The following is a 19,044-nucleotide window of genomic DNA, read 5'->3' as shown; positions in this document are numbered from 1 at the left end:
TAGAAGAGAGAAAGAAATCAAAACCCTGCAAAGGGCTCTCTTCATGTGGAAAAGTTGCATGACCATCCTGTGGTCATACCTGCAGAAGAACCATCTTTTAGGTGTTTTGTTCTCCTGGGCAGCGCTTGAGGTTGTTCTGAAACTTTATTAAAGGAGAAATAGGAGAGTCACAAAAATTGGGCTTATTATCGAGTGGCTGTGTCTGTGTGCCACTTGTTACCACCGATTTGATTTTTTCCAGTTCTGCTCTTTACCTTTCACCCAAAGGTGTTGTTTTGAACATTTTAGAGTCTTCCTGTGGGATGAAAGCTTTGGCAAACTCGGGCTTATTTCTGTGGAGCCCAGCAACCTTTTCCTTTTTTTGCTTGTAATCAGTAGAGAGCTAGGAATTCTCTCTAATGTGGTTAAGAAAATTTCAGAAACTCTCTTCCAGTCCCTCTTGTTTGCTTCTCTCTGGTGATTTAAAGCTGTGATACATGTGTTCTTCATCTTGAGAGGGAAAATGGAGGCAGGGAAGAGAGGAGGGGAGAGGGTGGGAGAGGGGAAGTGGGGAGAGGAGGAGAGAGAGCAAGGCTGCCTCATAAAATCTTTGTCATTCATCACCACACTGTAGTCTCTAAAATCCCTAGGTTTTGCCACCAGAAAGTGCCTTGAGAATATTAGGAAAGTTAATTAGGAGTGTGTGTCATTCTCTTTGGATGAACTAAACCTCTAAGCATAGAATTTAAGACATTGTTATCTTTAACCTTTTAGTTCAACAACAAATGCCAGAACTGGCCTGGGTCATGTCATGGGAGTCACCTGAGAACAGAGACAGAATTTGCAAACCTACCTTTAATAAATAGTGCTTACACTTTGCTGTAGTTACCCTTTGGGAGTGGGCTGACAGTGGGAGGTGCGTACGATAATATTTACATTCACCTCGCTGTGCTTACTCTCAGCGCTTTTGGGGGTAAAATATACAACTGACTATTTGGGAAACCTCATTTATGAACTCTGGTTACATATTAATATTATCATATTCATGGGGGGAATATATTTAATAGAAAGTGCCGGGCCAGACTTTAAGAAGTTTCCTACTTCTTTATGTGGCTGGTTCTTCTCACAGGCCCCAGGGCTCCCCGGCGGCGTCAGGAAAGTACCCGGGCCCCAGATGCGGTCCCCCTGCGCCCTCCTCCAGCAGGCTCCTCCCTTCAGGGCTTGTGCACCCCTTCGTGTGGTTCATGCGCAAGGTTGTAAGAGCAATGGGCAAGGGATATTTTTGGTAGTTGAAAACATTAACCGGTGGGAGGAAAAATTGTAGGCAATACATGTTTTCAAGACTAATTCTTCAGTTTATGTTGGCCATAACTGTCCTCTGACGTCCTCTCCCTCCTGTGCATTCTCCTCGCCACAGCCACAATGCTGTGCCTCATCTTGGCACTGCCCTGTTAAAATCTTCCAGAGGCTTCCACTTTCTACCAGAGTTGAAAATCTTTACGGGGCTTTAAAAGGCCCAGCCCAGCCTGCTTGCCTCAGTCACCTGGTGCCCTTCCTCTCCTGCGAGCTCTGCAGCTGCAGCGCGGAGGCTGCCCCACGCCCCGCCACTCTCCAGGGCGCCAGCTGGCAGCGGCCAGTCCTGCCCGCCCGGCCCGGCCCGCCCTGGGGTTAGCATTGCCTCTCAGAGGTTTTCGTGCACCTGCCCTGCCCCTGCAGCTCAGCCAGCCAGCCCCCTTTCTCCTCGCCCCTGCCCTCATAGCCTCCTCTGCCTCACGTTTACAGCATTCATTACCCAGGGAAATGGTCAGATGTGTCTTCATGTCTGGGATGTAGATCCTGTGAAGGCAAGAGTATGCGCTTTGCCGCGCGACAAGCTCTTAGCCCAGTGCCTGGTATGCAATGAATGACCACTCTCTTGACTGATTGCATTAGCATGTAGATGGAATAAAGGGGCGGGGGGGGGGGGTTGAAAAGAGGAATTGTAATGTTAGATTTCCCATCCTTTTTTTAATCTCTGAAATTATACCATTCTAATCTGAGAATTAATGGTCCAACTACAGAGAATAGTTGATATGTATTTGTTTTTGTAAAATATATGTGTATGTATTAAAATTGGCTATTAGCCAAAATACAATGCAGGGGAGGATAAGTAGGAAAATCAGGTATCAGCATCTATCCTGGTTATACTTGTGTTTTCAGGCATGGCTCATCATTTAATTAAAATTTTCTGCATCTATTAAACTAGCTCTCTGGATTAAAGAATATTTTCAAATTACACAAATACATTTCAGTTTCATAGCCTCATATTTAACAACAGTTACAAAGCAGTCAAAACACAAGTAACAGACATAGTTGCTATGGGGTAGGGTATGTACATGTGTTCTCATGGAACTCTCTTTTCTTTCAATGTTTTAGGTTAAGTTTTTTCGTAATAGAAATTCTTTTTATAAACAATCTTTAAAATTTAGAATCATAAAATACAATACAACCCCCCCCCCAAATGAGAAAATATCACTTTTCTTTCGAATAATCAGACTACCACTATTAGCATATTGGTGTATATTTATTTATTTAATCCTCACCCAAGGACATTTTTTTCATTGCTTTTTGGAAAGAGAGGGATGGAGAGAGGAAGACAGAGAAAAAAACATCCGTGCGAGAGAGAAGCATAGATCTGTTGCACAGCCCCCCAACCCCGGTGTCCCTCACCCTCTATGCACCCGGACCTGAGATGTGTCTGGACAGGTGGACTGAACCCACAGCCTAGACATGTGCCCTGAGGAATTGAACCCACAACTCTTTGGTTACGGGTTGGCGCTCCAACCAACTGAGCCACTCTGGCTGGAGTAGCATATTGGTGTATTTTTTACCATTCTTTTTTCTAGTCTGAGTTTTTGGTTTATTCGTTCATTTTTCTTGTACACAGTGGAGATCCTGCTTGATTTTTTTTCCCCCCACTGCTTATTTCATTCAGTATTTTCTCTTGACACAGCAGTGGGGCGCTATTGGTAATCTAAGCTGGTATGTGTGAGGAAAGAGTGTTAATTAAACAATGTGGCGGGGTTACAGTTGTAAGAACTAATAGCTGCTGAGCATTTCTGGTCTCTAAATTCCTTGGAACGTTTCCCAATGAATTAAAGCGAAGGTGTGTATGATCTTCCGCTGCTGAAATAAATAGTTCTTGGAGTCGTAGTGCTTAAAATACTAATGAACCGTCTCACACTTTGCAAGTTGTCTGATGACTCACTCTTTGGGTGCTGTTTTCAAACGTGTGATCTCGTCCCTCCCTTTCCCATCTGCTTCCTCCCAGGCTGCGTTCTGTTTCTCAGCATCATCCAGCCACTGTGAACCCCTTTCCCCAACTGCTCTGAGCACTCTTCCTTGCACTGAGGCTTGAAATGCTCCCTCTTCCCTCATCCCAACACTTTGCTTGGAAGGTTCCATGTTCTTCCTCTCTCCGTCCAAATGGTGCTTCCCCAGAGAGGACCTCCTTGATCTCCCTGCACCAAGACCTATTTGCCATCTGACATGTGGGAAAAAGAGAGCTGACAAATTGTCATAATGTCCCTAAAATATGGCATTTTAAGATTTGAGCTATTCCAATCCAGAGATAATCTGCATGATTTACAACAAGATTAAAGGAACAATAAAGTGATGGTTCTAAAGAGTTTTTCTAACTTTGTCATCAGAAATGAAGCATGCTTGCCTACAACTTCATAGGATTTCCAGCAGATAAAAAGGCAGTCTCCCTCTCAGAGCCCCAAAGAAAGAAAGAAAAGCTGTAATTGGATGTTATTGCTGTCAGTCATCTGGGTGTAAAAGAGGGAGGGCAGTTGCGGCCCCCGCCCCCAGCACCTGTGAGCAGGTTGTGTCCCCAGAGCCTGCCTCTGAGCTAGCTTCCCTGCTCTTCCCTCACAGGCTGGGTGTGTGTGAGCGTGTGGGAGGGCAGCGGGGCGGGGCTTTACCGGCTGGACTTCTGAAACAAGCAGGAAAAAACTTCAAAGCAGGAAGCTGAAAAATATCAGTGTAAATAATATGGGAGTGTTAATTTTAAAAATTCTTGCTAAAAATAACAGGAACATCATCGAAAAAGAACGCTTTTGACTTTATGTCTATTCCTCGGTGTTCTACATCTTTCACTCTCTGCCCTATAGAGATAATTCGTTTAAGTCCTGTCAAAGGAAAGGGAGTATTCCCTGGTCTTTGGCCAAGAACTCACCACGACCACCACCCCCCACATTCCCCACTCTCCCCCTGGCCACTCTCCGTGCCATCTGCTGGTGTTTTCCTTCCTGGCCCTTATCAACATTCAGAATCATCGTGTTCGTTGACCTTCGTGCGTAGGTCTGCCCCTCCCGTTAGCGTGCAGGCTCCTGAGGGCCGGGCCCTTGTTGGTCTTGTTTGCCCCTATTGCCTGGTCTCCTCGGCCTCCCACTGCGCATGGCATGTGGGTGGCAATCAAATACACATTAAAGGAATGAAAAACTTAAGATTTAAATTCATCCATTTTTAAAAATGTGTATTCTTAAGCTCTGTCCCACAGGTTTCCATGAGGAAAAGGGTTGACATAGTCCATGGGTTTCTTAACAAGATCTTCACATTTGTTCAGTAAACACTCATTGAGTACAGACACCAGGTCACACCCTGGAAATGTCACCTGACTGAGATATGATTGATGCCCTCTAGGACCTCAGAGACACATGTATGTAAATAATGGCAAGTCTATGAGAAAGTGGAATAGAGGTGTGGACACAGGAGCCTGTGAATTACAAGGGAGAATTTAATTTGCTGGGGCATGAAAGTTTTCACATAGGCAGTGATGTTTACACTGGCAATGAACGAAGCGGGGGAAGTTTGGTGGGTTAATTAGCAGGAAGAACATCTCAAGCTGGGGACAGGGTCAGACACCGAAAATGAATGACAAGTTTGGGCACTTGGGGGCGGGGTGGGGGGAGATGGCAAGTGCTGCACCAAGGCCTTTGGATTTGACCTTAAAGGAGCCAAGGCACCTGCTCAAGCAAGGCAGGCCCTGGTAAGAAATCTAGACTAGCGTGCCCCATGCTCACTGGAGGGAAGTTGATGCTGTGGTTAGAAAACCAAACCAGGCATTTCAGTTAAAACATCCTTAATCTACAGTTCATAGTGTATCTTTCAAAGAGATAGAAATTTTGAATTTTGTAGAGATTAATATTTTACTTGTAATTGGTGGCTCTTTTAAAATGTATTTTTCAGATGAAGACCTTTTAATATATATTATGTTGAATATTAGAAACTTTTGAAAACCATGTTTTATTTTTACCCAGATAAATATTACAGTATACATCACTGTAGAACAGACTTTGTGAATCTTCATGTCCAGTGTAATTAAGTATTTTGCATTCTTCCAGATGGGTGAATGCCCAGGTTTTTCTCCCCTGCCCCCATTCAAGGTAATGCGTCTTTATCAAAACCTCATCAAAACCATCTCCTTCTCTTGCAGTTCCGCGGCATCCTTCAAATGATTTGTTCGAAATATTTGAAATTGAAAGAGGAGTCAGTGCAGAGGATGAAGCAAAGGATGATCCAGGTAGATACTTTTATTCTTAGTACCATTAGAATGACACTGTATTGTTTCCCTTTGTCTCATGAAACTAACTCTTAAATTGTAGATTGTTAGGTTACACCTGGGAAAATTATAGATTTTTTTTTAACCACTTGATTTTCTCTGCAGTTAAATCAGCTGGGCACAGATAATTGAGTCATCACTATCTTTTTTAGAAATATATTAAACAGCATTTAATATAAACTCTGGGGAGGAAATCATATTTTATAAGTGATGATGTAACAAGGTCATAATTTGGCAACATTGGTGTGCTGTGTTTTTACAGCTGAGCACATAGGCCCAATTGTGCTGAGAAAGGATTCGTGTGATTTCCTTTTGACCTCCTGGAGAGAAGTTCTGGTGGGTTAGTTAAGTGCAGATAGGAGGGAGCACGTGTATGGACACCCTTGTTAACAAATACATTTCTGTTGTTAGTTGTGGTTTACTTGTCTTTCTGGTCTTTTCCTTGCAGGTGTCTTCATACACAGTTGCAATTTTGACCATGGGCTTTGTGGGTGGATCAGAGAAAAAGACAGTGACCTGCACTGGGAACCAGTGAGGGATCCAGCAGGTAAGTCCAATTACGTAGCCCTAGGAAGCATCTCAACGTGATCCTATTGGAAGACCCTAGTTCTGCCAATCAAGTGTGCTGTAACATCTCTGTGTTCACCTAATAAAGAGGGTAATGAAGCATCTTGTCCAACATTCATATATTCCATTTTTTAAGTGAACTAAATTTGTTAGCTGTCAACTAGAATTATGTGATGGGAAGATGAGTAGTTCATTAAAAGGCCAGTGAGTACCTCTCAAACAGCTTGGTAAATAAAACACGTGGACTTATTCTAACCTATTTCAGGTTACTTGTCGTGCCCCTTTCCCAAATGTAAAAGGTGAATCAGTCATGGTAGAAGCCCTTGGGTATTTTCTCAATTATGTCGTTTTGTTGTTGTTGTTGTTGTTTTTCTGTGAAGTTGTGAATACCTCTCTGGAAGAAAAAAATCAATCTAACTTGGATACTGGAGAAATTAGTTATAAATTACCACTACTTAGTCCTAGAGAATGTTATTAGTAAGGTGGATTTAGACATAGTTCCTTGGAAAATTAACAGGCTTTTAAATTGCACACTTCGAGATTTTAATACTTACAAGGTGTTTTCTTGTCTTGTTCCAGAAAGCAAAGCTACATACTGTTGGGTTTTTTCCCTCCCCTAAGTAATTAAATCTTTTATGGATGATGTCAACTTAATGGGAGGATGAGGAGTCTAGCTGCTACTTTTTGCTATTTATAGTCCTGATTTTAAATTTAGGAATGAAAGAGACAAGATGTCAAGAAAAAGTGTATTAACGAAAAAGTATGTTAAGGAAAAGCCTAGTTCGTAATACCATCCCAGGTATTATATAGAAGAACACAAAACACACAAAAGTTAACTTGAGAGAGGATATGCTCTGTTAAACCAGTTACCCTCAAACTTCAGCATTTGTACAAATCAGCGGGAGGCCTGGTTAAAATGTAGATTTCGATGCATTTCTGACAAGCTTCTTGGGGACACCTGTGGTGCTAATCCTTGATGCACATTTTGAGCAACAAGATACTAGAATACAATATTAGACCAAAATATTTCACTATATCTCTAAGACTGAAATATTAGACATATTTTAAGATAAAAATTTGAGATAAGCTTTTAAAAATAGGAATATTCTACAAATTCAAAAATTTGTTTAGACTTCTTTTAGCCATAAAATAATTGTTAACGACATGCACGGATGCTCACAGAACAGCCCCTCTCGTTCTCACTCTCCAGTTAACTCTCGTTCATTGAAGGTAGCTCTGAGCAGGACAGTATTATTATTATTATTATTATTATTATTGATAGATATATTTATTGATTTTAGAGAGAAACACCGAGCTGTTGTTCTACTTATTTTATGCATTCATTGGTTGCCTCTTGTATGTACCCTGACCAGAGATCGAACCTGCAACATTAGTGTATCAGGATGACACTCTAAACCAACTTAGCTACCCAGTCAGGGCTATATAGTTTTAAATTTGATTTTTTAATTACACTCGACATTCAATATTATTTTACATTAGTTTCAGGTGTACAGCATAGTGGTAGGCAGTTATATAATTTACAAAGTGATCACTCTGATAATTCAAGTACCCACCTGGTACCACACATAGTTATAATATTATTGACAATATTCCCTATGCTGTACTTTATGTCCTTGTGACTTGAGACAACATTATTATTAGTGTCACATGTATCTTTGAATTAGAGAGAAACCAACCTTTATTTAATACCTACTATAGTATTGAGTCATCCATCATCTCATTAATTTTATTTACTATCCTTTTATCCACCCTGTAAAGCAGGTAATATCGTTTGTATTTTGCAAAGGAAATACTGAGGCCCAAAGTTTACGTAAATTTCCTAAGGTCACAGAACAAAAGAACGGACTTCACCTCCAGACCTCCCTGTGCTGCCGTGTGGCCTCCGAGGCAGATCAGCGGCCGGGACGCCTGCAGCAGGGTTCGGGGCTTTCCCTCCCCGACAGCCGGCCTCGGTCTCCTGCGGTAGTGCGCACGGCCTGGTTAGCAGATGTCAGCCCCATGGACCTGACTGGCCACTGACCTGGGGTAGTTTCCACAGAATGAAGAATCGTGAGCAGCCGTGCATGTTCATGGTCATAAGAATAACTCCTTCAAGTGAGGCACACAGGAGAAAGTAATTCACACCAAATCAACTCAAAAGATTTTGTTACAGATCTATGTAAATAGTCTATGTAGACAGAGAAATACTTGATTTTTAGAATTTACAAACTATTTTATAGGACCAATTGAGTACTTTCCTTATTATTCATCTCATATGTGAATATTTAAATTTGCTGTGATCCACGTTCCACTCGCCCTCTGATAGAAAAATGAGAAGAGAATTGGAAGTGAAAATGTCAGCAGAAAAAAGTTGGAAATGGTGATTTGCTTGTGATAGTACCGAACAAATGGGAAGGACAGGGTGGCTGCGGGGATATGACTGGAGAGCTCCTGGTGGCTGGCTCTGGGGGCCGCCCTTTGGGGGCTGTGCTGGGTTTTTACCAATGACTTGGGTGAACTACATGTTGACTTTGGTTATTAAAGGCCTTCTACCCAAACTGTGGATGTCGCGAAGCCAGAGGAGAAAGGGACTGTGCTGATACAACCAGCTCCACGAGGTTAGATTGTTGGGTCTCGTTTAGGAGGATGAAATCTAATGGGGATGAGCACACCCAGAAGCCAGTTACTCAGCTGCGGGGCGGGGGAAAGTGCCTCGGTAGTAAGTGTGAAAGGCTTTAGGTTTTTAGTGGATAATGAAATCAATGAGTGAATCCTGAGTTGTTGCTGCCAAAAAGTTAGGTTATTTTCCTAGGAATACGCTATTTTTTTTTTCAGAATGGAAACTCCACTTTGGTGGGTTCTTTCTGGTCTGAGAAGAATAGAGATAAGTGTAGGTCATTCAGAATGACCTGAATGGAGAGGTGTCTCAAAGCCTATGGAAAGACAGGGGAAGAAGCCAACATGTGTAGCCTGGAGAAGAAATAGTGGAACAGGGCTGCTGTTCAAATAATTGACTGACAACATCTGTCACCGTTGTTCTGTGACCACAAAGAGACGGAAGTCAGATCAGTAGGTGGCAAACACAGGTTGACTGAGTTCGCTTCACTTTCCGACAGAACTTCCCAAGAGTGAGAGCTCTCTACAAAGGGCTCAGGCTGACATCGAAGCAGGGAGCTCTCTGTCAGTGGAGGCATGTGCCTGGATGACATATGGCAAGATGCTGTTTGGAGCACTGGGTGGGTGTCGGGTTAGAAAAGTTCTTGCACCAGCTCTGAGAGGCTCTGTCTCAGAGTGGGATGCCCCAGGTAGTCCCGAGGAGATCGGTGAGCAGCAGGGCCCCAGCCTGGAAACTGGAAGGGCAGACCAGAGGAGGGCGGAGAGCTGGAAGAAGGATGGGGGTGCGTGCCATATTCCAAGGTGAACTTGCAGACGGGCTTTTTAGAATGTGCTGGGGAGTTCTAGCCATATACTGATGGAAAAATACTAATAAAGCTTCTTAAGGAAAATGCCCATCTTTCTTCTAGGAGTTTAAGTGAGGCTGTGTGTCTGTAAATATAGGCAATTTAATGAATTATTTCTGTGTATCATCTAACTACCAAGCTAATGCTTTACTTGTTCCTATTTAGATTATACCATTTGTGAAGAAGCATATGTTTGGATTTCCACAGTTATGACTGATTTTGATGTGCATTTATTATCTAAGATCCAGATATGGAAATATTCTTATATGCTAATATCTCTGAGAAGAGAAAACCCTCAATTAAATAAACTTACAAATTTGAGAAACCACTGTAAATAATTGCATTTGCTAGCTGCCCTGCCTGGTGCTCATTGGGTTTTGTTTATCACATTCAATCTTAAACTAACTTGTGAGATAATGAAATTAATACATTCCTCTAAAGCAGTGGTCCTCAACCTTTTTGGCAACAGGGACCGGTTTCATGGAACACAATTTTTCCACGGACTGGAGTGAGGGAGGGGATAGTTTCCAAATGATTCAGGCACATCACAGGCAAGCTCACCACTGCTGTGCAGCCCGGTCCCTAACAGGCCGCAGACCCCTGCTCTAAAGAATGGAGAGTTGTGCTGCCAACAGATGCGGTGATTCACTGAAGGCAGGTAGCTGGGCCCTGAAGACACACCTCCTCCTGCAGATGTCAAGGCTGGACCTGGGGCTCTGCTTCTGGAACCCTGATCACTGGGGATCAGGGCTTATAAAGGCGACTCAGTGTTCTGTCTGCTACTGCTAGCTACAAGGAATTCACTTAAATAGATAATAGGTATGCCAGCGTGTACATACAAGTATGTCTATTGCAGCATTAAAAAGCATTATTTTGAAATACTTGTAAGTGGAAAAATAAACCAACAGTAAAGATACATGCTGCCTTCCAGCCCTGGCTCTCAGTTGACTTCTCAGACGCAACCAGCTCCTTGGTTACCTTCCTAAAGACCTATTTGTCCTTACAACAGCCAAGCACCCTCTCCTGTACTGTGCTTTTGTCATGTAAGGGTATTATATCTTAAGAGATAACATGAGGAACAAGGACAATAAAGCCTGAATGTCTGGCCTGAAACCCAGCACCACCGCTCACTAGCTTTGACCTTGGGCAAGTCTCTTAAAGGGGGGTAATCAGAAGTATCTGTTCAACATATGTAAAGTGTTTAAAGCAGTGCTTGTCCCAGAGTTAGCATTAAAATAGTGTTAGCCATTGTTGATGAAGACTATCCTGTATCAATACACACTGAACACCCTCATTCTTTTTGTTTTTTATTTTATTTTTCTTACAGCTCAGAAAATACCGTTCAGTCAGTGATCAGACTGGGGCGGTATTGAACTCATCACTGGCGTGAACACCCTCATTCTTATTCATGACTGTTACTCCATTATTCCTCAGATGTTCCCTTGTATTTAACCAGCCATCCTCTGGGGAATATCTCGGTTGTTTCCAGCCTTTTGGTAGTTCACACAATACTGCAGTGAAAACCTTATATACATATTACTTCATACATGTTTGAATAGAATGTATCTGTAGAATAAATTCTTAGATGTGAGATACTAAATCAAAGGGAACTTGCATTTTGAATTCTGATTTTACTAAATTGCCCTTCATAATGGTTATACCAGTTTATGCTCCCACAAATAAATGTTTAAGGGCCATCCCAACAACAGACCTTATTCAACTACTTTTAAAAATCTTTGCCAAGCATATAGGTAAAAAGTCATCTCATTTTAATTTATTGTGAGAAGTTGACTGTCTTTTCACATTTTAAGTCATTTTTTTTCTGAGATGCTTTGTATTTTTCTTTTGTGTTCTTTTTTTGTTGATTTGTAAGCTCTAGGTAAAAAGGGGACAGTCCTTTTCATGTGTGCAAATTTTTTTTTGTCTTACTGCTTTAATACTATTAGAGTGAAATTTGGAAACAAATGTTCTTCAGTAAAAAAATGGCTAAATTTTTAATGGCATACTTGCAGCTCTGAAAAATGTCTACTTGTTGGCATAGAAAAATGGCTGATATATTTACAAAAAGAGCAAGTTATCATACTGCATAAATGTCCACAGAGCAGCTCCGCAGGGGCCGCGTGGCTCTGGCCTCGCTGACCACACGCTGCATCTGAGGCCTGGCTCTTTTATCCGGGTGCTTTGGTTTGTTAGGTTCCTTACTCACAGGCAGCATCTGGCAGTGATGTTAGTATACATTCCACAGAGACTTAAGGTAATCCTTGTTTTCTTAAAACTTGCAGGTTAACTGTAATAACCTTCTATCTTAGTCTTAACCCAAATACCTGTGATGATTCAAAAGCTAACTTATGGGGAGACACATACAATCCATCTAAATATTTTGGCCTAAAATACCATTTGGATTAATTTGGGGGGATGGGGATGGTGGGATGAGGGTAAGAAATTGTGTTTATTGTTGATGATTCAAGTACATGACTCAGGGCTCTATTTCCTTGCAGGATTTTTTTCCCCTGAATTCTTAGAACGTTATTTATTCAACAAATGGCATTGAACTCCTACCATATGCTAGGAGCGTAATGGGGCGGTTTGGGGGAACAGTTGGTCCTGACATCAAAGAGCACGCATCTCCCAGAGGAGAGAAACACACGCAAACCAGAGATCCAATCTGAGGCAGCAAGTGCTGACTTGGGGGTAGGGCAGCTCTGAACCCAGGCCTTTACTCTGCAGTCAGTGGGTAACACCTCAGGTGACTTCACCTCTCAAAGCCTAAACTCTGCCTCTGAAAGACAAGCCTTCCCCTCACAGGCTTATTGGCAGCGTTGGTGAGATGCTGCCCACAGAGCCCTCAGCACTGCCTGGCACAGAAAAAGTGCCCAGGAACCACCTCTTTGGTCTGTGACTGCTCAGAGAGCGCTTGGAAGAGAGGTCACTTGAAAAATAGGAGGACACCCAAACCTTATCATGTTTGATACAGATTAGGCATAAGAAAAAAATGGGTTGTCTTTTCATTGAAAAATAAGTGGGGCTTCCAGGTACATGTGTTCAGCATTCCGGCCACATTTTCCCATGGATAAATCAGTGTTGAAACAGGGTGTTTTTCAGTTGGCTACAATAAAACAGCCTGAGAGGAATGTCCTTTGTGCTTGGATTGAGTTTCAAAATGCTACCTGCAACTTTCCCTCCTGAGAAGCAGCTTCCCCCACTCCCTGCTGCCCAGACTTTTCTTCCCCTTAATTGCAGTTTATCTAACAATAGGGAAGGCGAACTCTATAGCCCAAGGGATCTGAAGACAAAGTGACCTGTCCAAAGTGACAGTTTTCATTAACATTTTATGTTCGTGTATATGTAATCATGTATATCATACTACATTACATTATATATTATATAATTGTTATGATATAAAAACATTGTAAACTACTTATCTTCAAATGAAATTCCATGCTCCAGGAAACTGGAGGGTTTCCAGAGCGCCTCTGCCTGTTGCTGGGGCGAGGTGCTCTCCAGTGGGGGGAAGCAGAGCAAGTTCTGGCATTTTTAAAGGACTGTTTTCTCTTAGAGTTTTTTTAAAAAGCACAGGGGAGAGATAATAAACAGATGTAGTACCCTTTAAACCACCACCTGCCCTGCTGCCTGGAGGTTAATTATCCACACAGAAAATTCTCCCGGCGACTCAGTCAACCGCCAAATCAGCCCGCCAGCCTGACAACATAATCATCACTTGGTGAGGATCAGGAGGTGGTGAAGGCGTGTGTCTGTGCATGCCTGTGTGTGTCTGATCATATTCCACTGGAAGTGCTCTGAGTGTTAGGGTTCCTAATTATTGCGTGTCTTTGGCATAACTTGTCCTCTCCATGAGCACAAAGAGCAAGTGTTTTCTGTAAACACAAAACTGTGGAATTTGAGACAGGCGTAGAAATAAGCCATATTTTTCTCCTTCGGTAATCTGGAATTCTTTACAAATGACTGTCACAGTTTGAAGTTTATTTAAACAAGACAAAGAAAAAAAGTGAGACTCCTGTCCATATTGTGTGTGCTAGCAAGGGATGTCGGCACGTTCACCCACGGCCCTGCTTTTCCCATTGCAGGTGGACAGTATCTGACAGTCTCAGCAGCCAAGGGCCCCGGGGGAAAAGCGGCGCGCTTGGTGCTACCTCTCGGCCACCTCATGCATTCAGGGGACCTGTGTCTGTCATTCAGGCACAAGGTAACTGGGTTGCACTCCGGCACGCTCCAGGTGTTTGTGAGGAAACAGGGTGCCCATGGAGCCGCCCTGTGGGGAAGAAACGGTGGCCGTGGCTGGAGGCAGACGCAGATCACCCTGCGAGGGGCTGACGTCAAGAGCGTAAGTAGAAGGCAGACTGAGAGCTTTTCCTTTTAGAGGAGAACTCAGGGGGTCAGAATTGGAAGAAGCCTTACTCTTCCTTAACTCGGGCTCAGGCAGAAGTTAGTGTTTTTTTCTGGGTATGATGACTCCATTCCTTGCCTCTTTCTTTAATCACTTTTTGTTTCTTTGTAATTCTTCATTATAATCTGTGACTGCTACTGCTCTCCTCACCTGGGGTTGAGCTCCTACTTCTAGTTAAAAAAAAAAAATTTGAAAAAGTAAAAATGTTAACAAAAACTTCAAAGGGTATCTCCTTTCATTCCTTATACTTCAAACTCTGACCACAATGAGTTACTCTGAAGTGTTTTTTGTACCAAAATGTTTCTTTAAATTCCATTTTCTCCCCCACTTTGCCACAGAGATCCTAGTTGAATAGGACAGGATGTGGGAAAAGCTTTGATTGAATAGATAAATTTTACCTCAAGTGATCAAGTCATATGTAGCAATCTGGAGTCTGTAACATCTCACTGAAATAATGAATATATTCGGAAAAAGTGTCTTCTTTATGTTGATGCTTATAAAACTTTAACTATTATACTCTACATCTATGCCTATAGGTATAGTTTCTAGAAACTCTTTTAGAAAGAAAAGATAGACTGCATTAATACAGTTTTTATCCCTCTGGAATTTTATTTTAGTGTGATTTTTCTTAATATTTATATATTTGGAGAAATAAAACAAGATAAATCATTTCAAATCACAGCATAGACTGGTTTCTTTTGGTTTTATATTTTTAGCTTTTATTTTTTATTATATTTTTTCCATTACCATTTAGTTCCCTTACCCACTCCCCCCCCCCCGCCCCCAGCAACCACCTCACTCTTGTCCATGCCCAGGAGTCCTTTTCCCTTTTTGCTTGCGCCCTCCACCCTCTAACTGCCCCCGCCCCCCCCACCCCGCAAAGAAGCAACGGTGCTATGAAAGATAAAATGCTAGAATAGTGAAAGTCCTTGGTGTTGACACAGGTAAAACAACACTATGGTTAGATTATGGAGTTCGATTCTGCTCCATTTTGCAACAAAGCTGTTTGAACCCAGTGGAGGAGCCGGAAAGCATCAGGCTGCACGACTGTGATCTTTTAGATTTTTGGCTCTCAACTTCTGCACGTTTACATTCCCTCACACTCTTTGCCTCTGACCTCTGTAGTCTTTGACGGAAGTGTCCACATCATAAGCATTCCTAAATTGAGGTAGTCGATAGTTTAGAATGGCTTTTGAAGGATAACCGATTCTGAATACTAACAGTTTAATGGCAATTTAAGTTTCTACTAATTGGCAAGCCTCCAGTGACACTGTCCTCTAGTCTTTCCTTCTGTTAAGTACGTTTACTATTTAGTTTTGGGGAAGTTTGCCTTATTTTGCTAAAAGAACAGGCACTGGGAAGGGCAGAGTAGGCCTGATCAGTGTGTACATTCTCTCCCTAGGTCATCTTCAAAGGTGAAAAAAGGCGTGGTCACACTGGGGAGATTGGATTGGATGATGTGAGCTTGAGAAAAGGCCACTGCTCTGAAGAACGCGAGCAACTCCACAACTAGCAATGAACTCCTATGTTGCTCCCTCTTCTTTTTCTAATCTTCACCTCCTGTCTTCTCCCTTTTGTCAGGCCTAGGAAAAGAGTGGGTCGGTGGGTCAGAGAACGTCTGGTCTTTGACCCTCATCTTTTCGGCCTGCTTTTGTGCAATCCCAATGAACAAGTGACCCCCTCGCGGAAATGAAAGGGGCGTCTGTAGACACATGCAGTCCCTCTGTGGGTGTTACCTTTTAGGAACTGGCCTTCAGCCTGTGTGACCTATGCCATCCTTCATCCTGGTTACAAGGCGTTCCTTGTAGCAGATTATGGGAGACGTCTTCAAAAGAAATTTGTGCAAATGGCATTCTGTTATCTGTTCAGTGTTGTACCATGAGTAGTATTGACTTCCCCTAAGATATGTTGTACAATGTGCTTGTGAAACTTGTTTCTCCACTTCACTGGACTGATCTGAACTCTTTTACTGCCATTCACTTTATAAAAGAAGGGTGTGCAACATATCAAAATGCATTTAATCTTGTTATCTGAATTTTTCTTTTAAAGACAATTATGTAAAGTGAGCACGTAATTCCTTGTTAGTAGTATTGTGTTTTGTGTAAATGTAAATGTGCTATTGATATTAAGTAGTTACGTGTTCCTGGTATTTACAGACTCTAGTTGCAAAAGAAAAGGCAGCTTGTGATCTCTTGAATTAAAAAATACATGGTGAAATGTTATCCAGTTCTATGACCTTATATTGGTAGTAGGAGGAATTTGAAGAGGTGTCAGGTTGTAGTAGCGAAGGGATGAATGTTTGAATGACCTTCTGTTTGATCCTTACAAAGGATAAGAAACCATTTATTTAGGTAGACAAGAAGCTGAAATTAGCATATAAAACTGTCATTGTTTCTGGCTACACTTTAAAACCAACAGCTTTTACCACAGTAACCTGGTCCTCTCTGGTAATCTGTAAGAAGCTTGGTAAAAGTTCTGGCTGTTTCAGAGGAAAGATTCTGTTTGTGGAAATAGGATGTGGAGAAGCATGGGAGCAGCCCCTTTGGAATAGAGTTTCATACTAATTTTTAAATCAGTGAAAATTTAGGCAGGTCCAGCTGATAACTTTTGTGCTGTCATGTCAGGGTCAGATAGGAAGCAAGTCACATGCTTTGAGGTACTGAATGTGCTGGAACAGGCTTCACTTGCACACTAGAACAACAGGTCAAGATTAGAATTCTAAGATCTAGGAACCCTCAACTGACATGTTTCCTCCTTGCGTATTTTAACTTTATATGAAAAGTATATAACTTTTAAAATGCAACTTACTACTGAGGCTTTTCCTCGTTTCTGATTAACTAATCAAAATATTTTCTGCTACCTTTGCCAGGAATCACAAAGATGATTAAAGGGGTGGAAAAAAAAGATCTATGATGAAAAAGTAAAGGAGCTGGGATTACTTGGCCTGGAGAAGAGAAGACTGAGGGAGGGCAAGTCGTTGCGGGTGTTCAAGTGTATGAAGGATTGGTACAGGGAGGATGGTGACCAGCTGTTCTCCACATGCACTAAGAATAGAACAAGAGGAAACAGGCTTAGACTGGAGTATGAGGGAGCATTTTCTGGCAGGGACAGTTATTAAATTAGAATCCCTTATAAAGAAGTGTGACCTTCTCTCTGTCTCTTTGTGAGGCTTTAAAAAAAATCAGATAAAAATTTGTGTATTTCAGATGGTTAATGACATTCAAGTTAGAGTAACAGATTATAGAACCTCCCAAAAGATATTTTGATCCTATTACTATGTAATGAAAATCTCCAGGACTGAGTCATTTGGACTAGGCCGGGGTTTAATTTAGGCATTTCCCTCTTTGACTCCTGATGGAGAGGAATCAAAAAGGGGAAAGTCGACCAAATGCTGGGCTCACTAAAATGTCTCTCCCTTTATGGCAAACCTAGCAGTATTAAAATAAGAAAGGAAAAAATATATATATATATTTATTCCAAAAAGATTATAATAAACGTGTTTTAGTATTCAATGTCCTAATGTGGTGGTGTTTATTTTTTTTTTCTTGAGTAAATATAACCCTTTCACTTGCCCAATGGATGATACTTAAGATTTTTAAAAAGACCATAACAAAGAACACAGTTTGCAGAGCCTTCTAACTGGTGCATCCTCTCTGCAGTGTGTGTGACAGCTGAACTCCGTTCCTGACAGAGAGGGCCATGCCCAGCACAGCTGCCAGGCCCCTTCCTCCTCCTAATGGGTCTAATTCAGTTTCTATCAACTGAATCTCCCAAGCTCCACAATGGTAATATTTTTTGAACAATAGGTATAATGGTATATCTCTTGTCATTTAACTTGGTGGAGGCAGGGCAGGAGGGGAGTATAAATCAGTGAGCCTTTGAGTAGGGGCCAGAAAATACGGCCTGAGAGCCTTTTTTCAATGATTCATTATCTTTTTGGTCATATCACTGCACAATGGAAGATGAAAGGGGAAAATATTGAAAATTTCACTTTTAGGTGCCAATAATTCATTGCACTAAACTGACGAAAGAAGTTATCCAAAGTACTGTATAACATCTTGTTTATTATTTAATGTTTTCTAAAGTGAAAAATGTTAGTGGTTTTCCAAACAGTCAAATAAAAATAATTCTTTGTAAATAAAAACAATAATACCAGATGTCTATTTCTTTTTGTTCTGAATTTCTTTTAATTGGGGGGATATATACTGCTTACATGATTGGGGACAAAGATATTGCCCACATTATTATGCTTCTAGGTTATAAATAGATATTTATTCAGCATGAACAGGAAAAGAGATCAGATCATATAACATCTTAGCTATATGGCTTAGCAAATGGCTTCAGCTTTCTTATATCTCACTTTATTGTAACATTTGCCTCAAATTTTATGGAAAGTCAGGATAAGTTATAAGTAAAGGTATAAATAGATACAAATGAAAAGCCTTTTTTACTAGTGTTGATTTTGTTAATTTATGACATTCATATTCCAATAACATTTTCTAATGAAGAAAACTATAAAAAATACAATAAAGATTAAATTTAAAAAAATAATGAAATGTAAGATTAAAAATTAGTCCCCCTACAAAAGTATAGAGCATATGCTTAATTTCTTTCCAACATTAGCTAGGACACTAAAGTTTTGGATAAGTATATACATTAAGCAAAAGGTAAAGAAAAACTACAGTTCTCTTTATCTCTGAGATATTCTCTTGCCTAAGAGATCCTTCTTAATCATTCCTAGGAGATTTGAGAAAGCTCATGTTTTCAGAGTAGGTTAAGAAAGTACAATGTTTCTTGTACCTTCTTTAATAAATGTCTCTATTTTTCATATTACATGGACAGATACTTTCTGGATGGACCTTGTATGGTGCTTGGCGGGTACTGGAAATATTAAGGGGAACATTTTTGTAAAGTATATGATTGTCTAACCACTATGCTGTACACCAAAACCAACACAAAATAATATTGGGGAAAAAACTGCTGTAAATGTAGCTTGGTATATGAGAGTTGTATATAAGGAACTCAGA

At 41.2% G+C, this 19,044-nt stretch overlaps 1 protein-coding gene and 1 non-coding gene across 5 annotated transcripts in view; one reads left to right on the top strand and one right to left on the bottom strand.

The window, feature by feature from the left end:
* The window catches only part of NPNT (nephronectin), an 81,187-nt gene extending 62,789 nt beyond the window's left edge, over positions 1 to 18,398 (top strand). For all 4 annotated transcript variants that reach the window (XM_054591656.1, XM_054591654.1, XM_054591655.1 and 1 more), the window contains 4 exons: positions 5,459 to 5,545; positions 6,033 to 6,131; positions 13,698 to 13,954; positions 15,420 to 18,398. In XM_054591656.1, coding sequence (XP_054447631.1) covers positions 5,459 to 5,545; positions 6,033 to 6,131; positions 13,698 to 13,954; positions 15,420 to 15,530 — 554 coding nt within the window. In that variant the 3' untranslated portion in view covers positions 15,531 to 18,398. The remainder of the gene's footprint in view (positions 1 to 5,458; positions 5,546 to 6,032; positions 6,132 to 13,697; positions 13,955 to 15,419) is intronic.
* LOC129085464 (small nucleolar RNA SNORD31) lies at positions 10,935 to 11,001 on the bottom strand. The gene has a single exon (XR_008530716.1). It is a non-coding gene; the product is annotated as a small nucleolar RNA SNORD31 (small nucleolar RNA).
* Positions 18,399 to 19,044: the final 646 nt, after the last annotated feature.

This window comes from Pteronotus mesoamericanus, unplaced genomic scaffold (assembly GCF_021234165.1).
Source record: "Pteronotus mesoamericanus isolate MK-2021 breed Mesoamerican mustached bat unplaced genomic scaffold, CSHL_Meso_final scaffold_232, whole genome shotgun sequence".
NCBI classification, from domain to species: domain Eukaryota; kingdom Metazoa; phylum Chordata; class Mammalia; order Chiroptera; family Mormoopidae; genus Pteronotus; species Pteronotus mesoamericanus.
The sequence above is the reverse complement of the archived record's forward strand: the minus strand, read 5'-3'. Positions and strand labels throughout refer to the sequence as shown.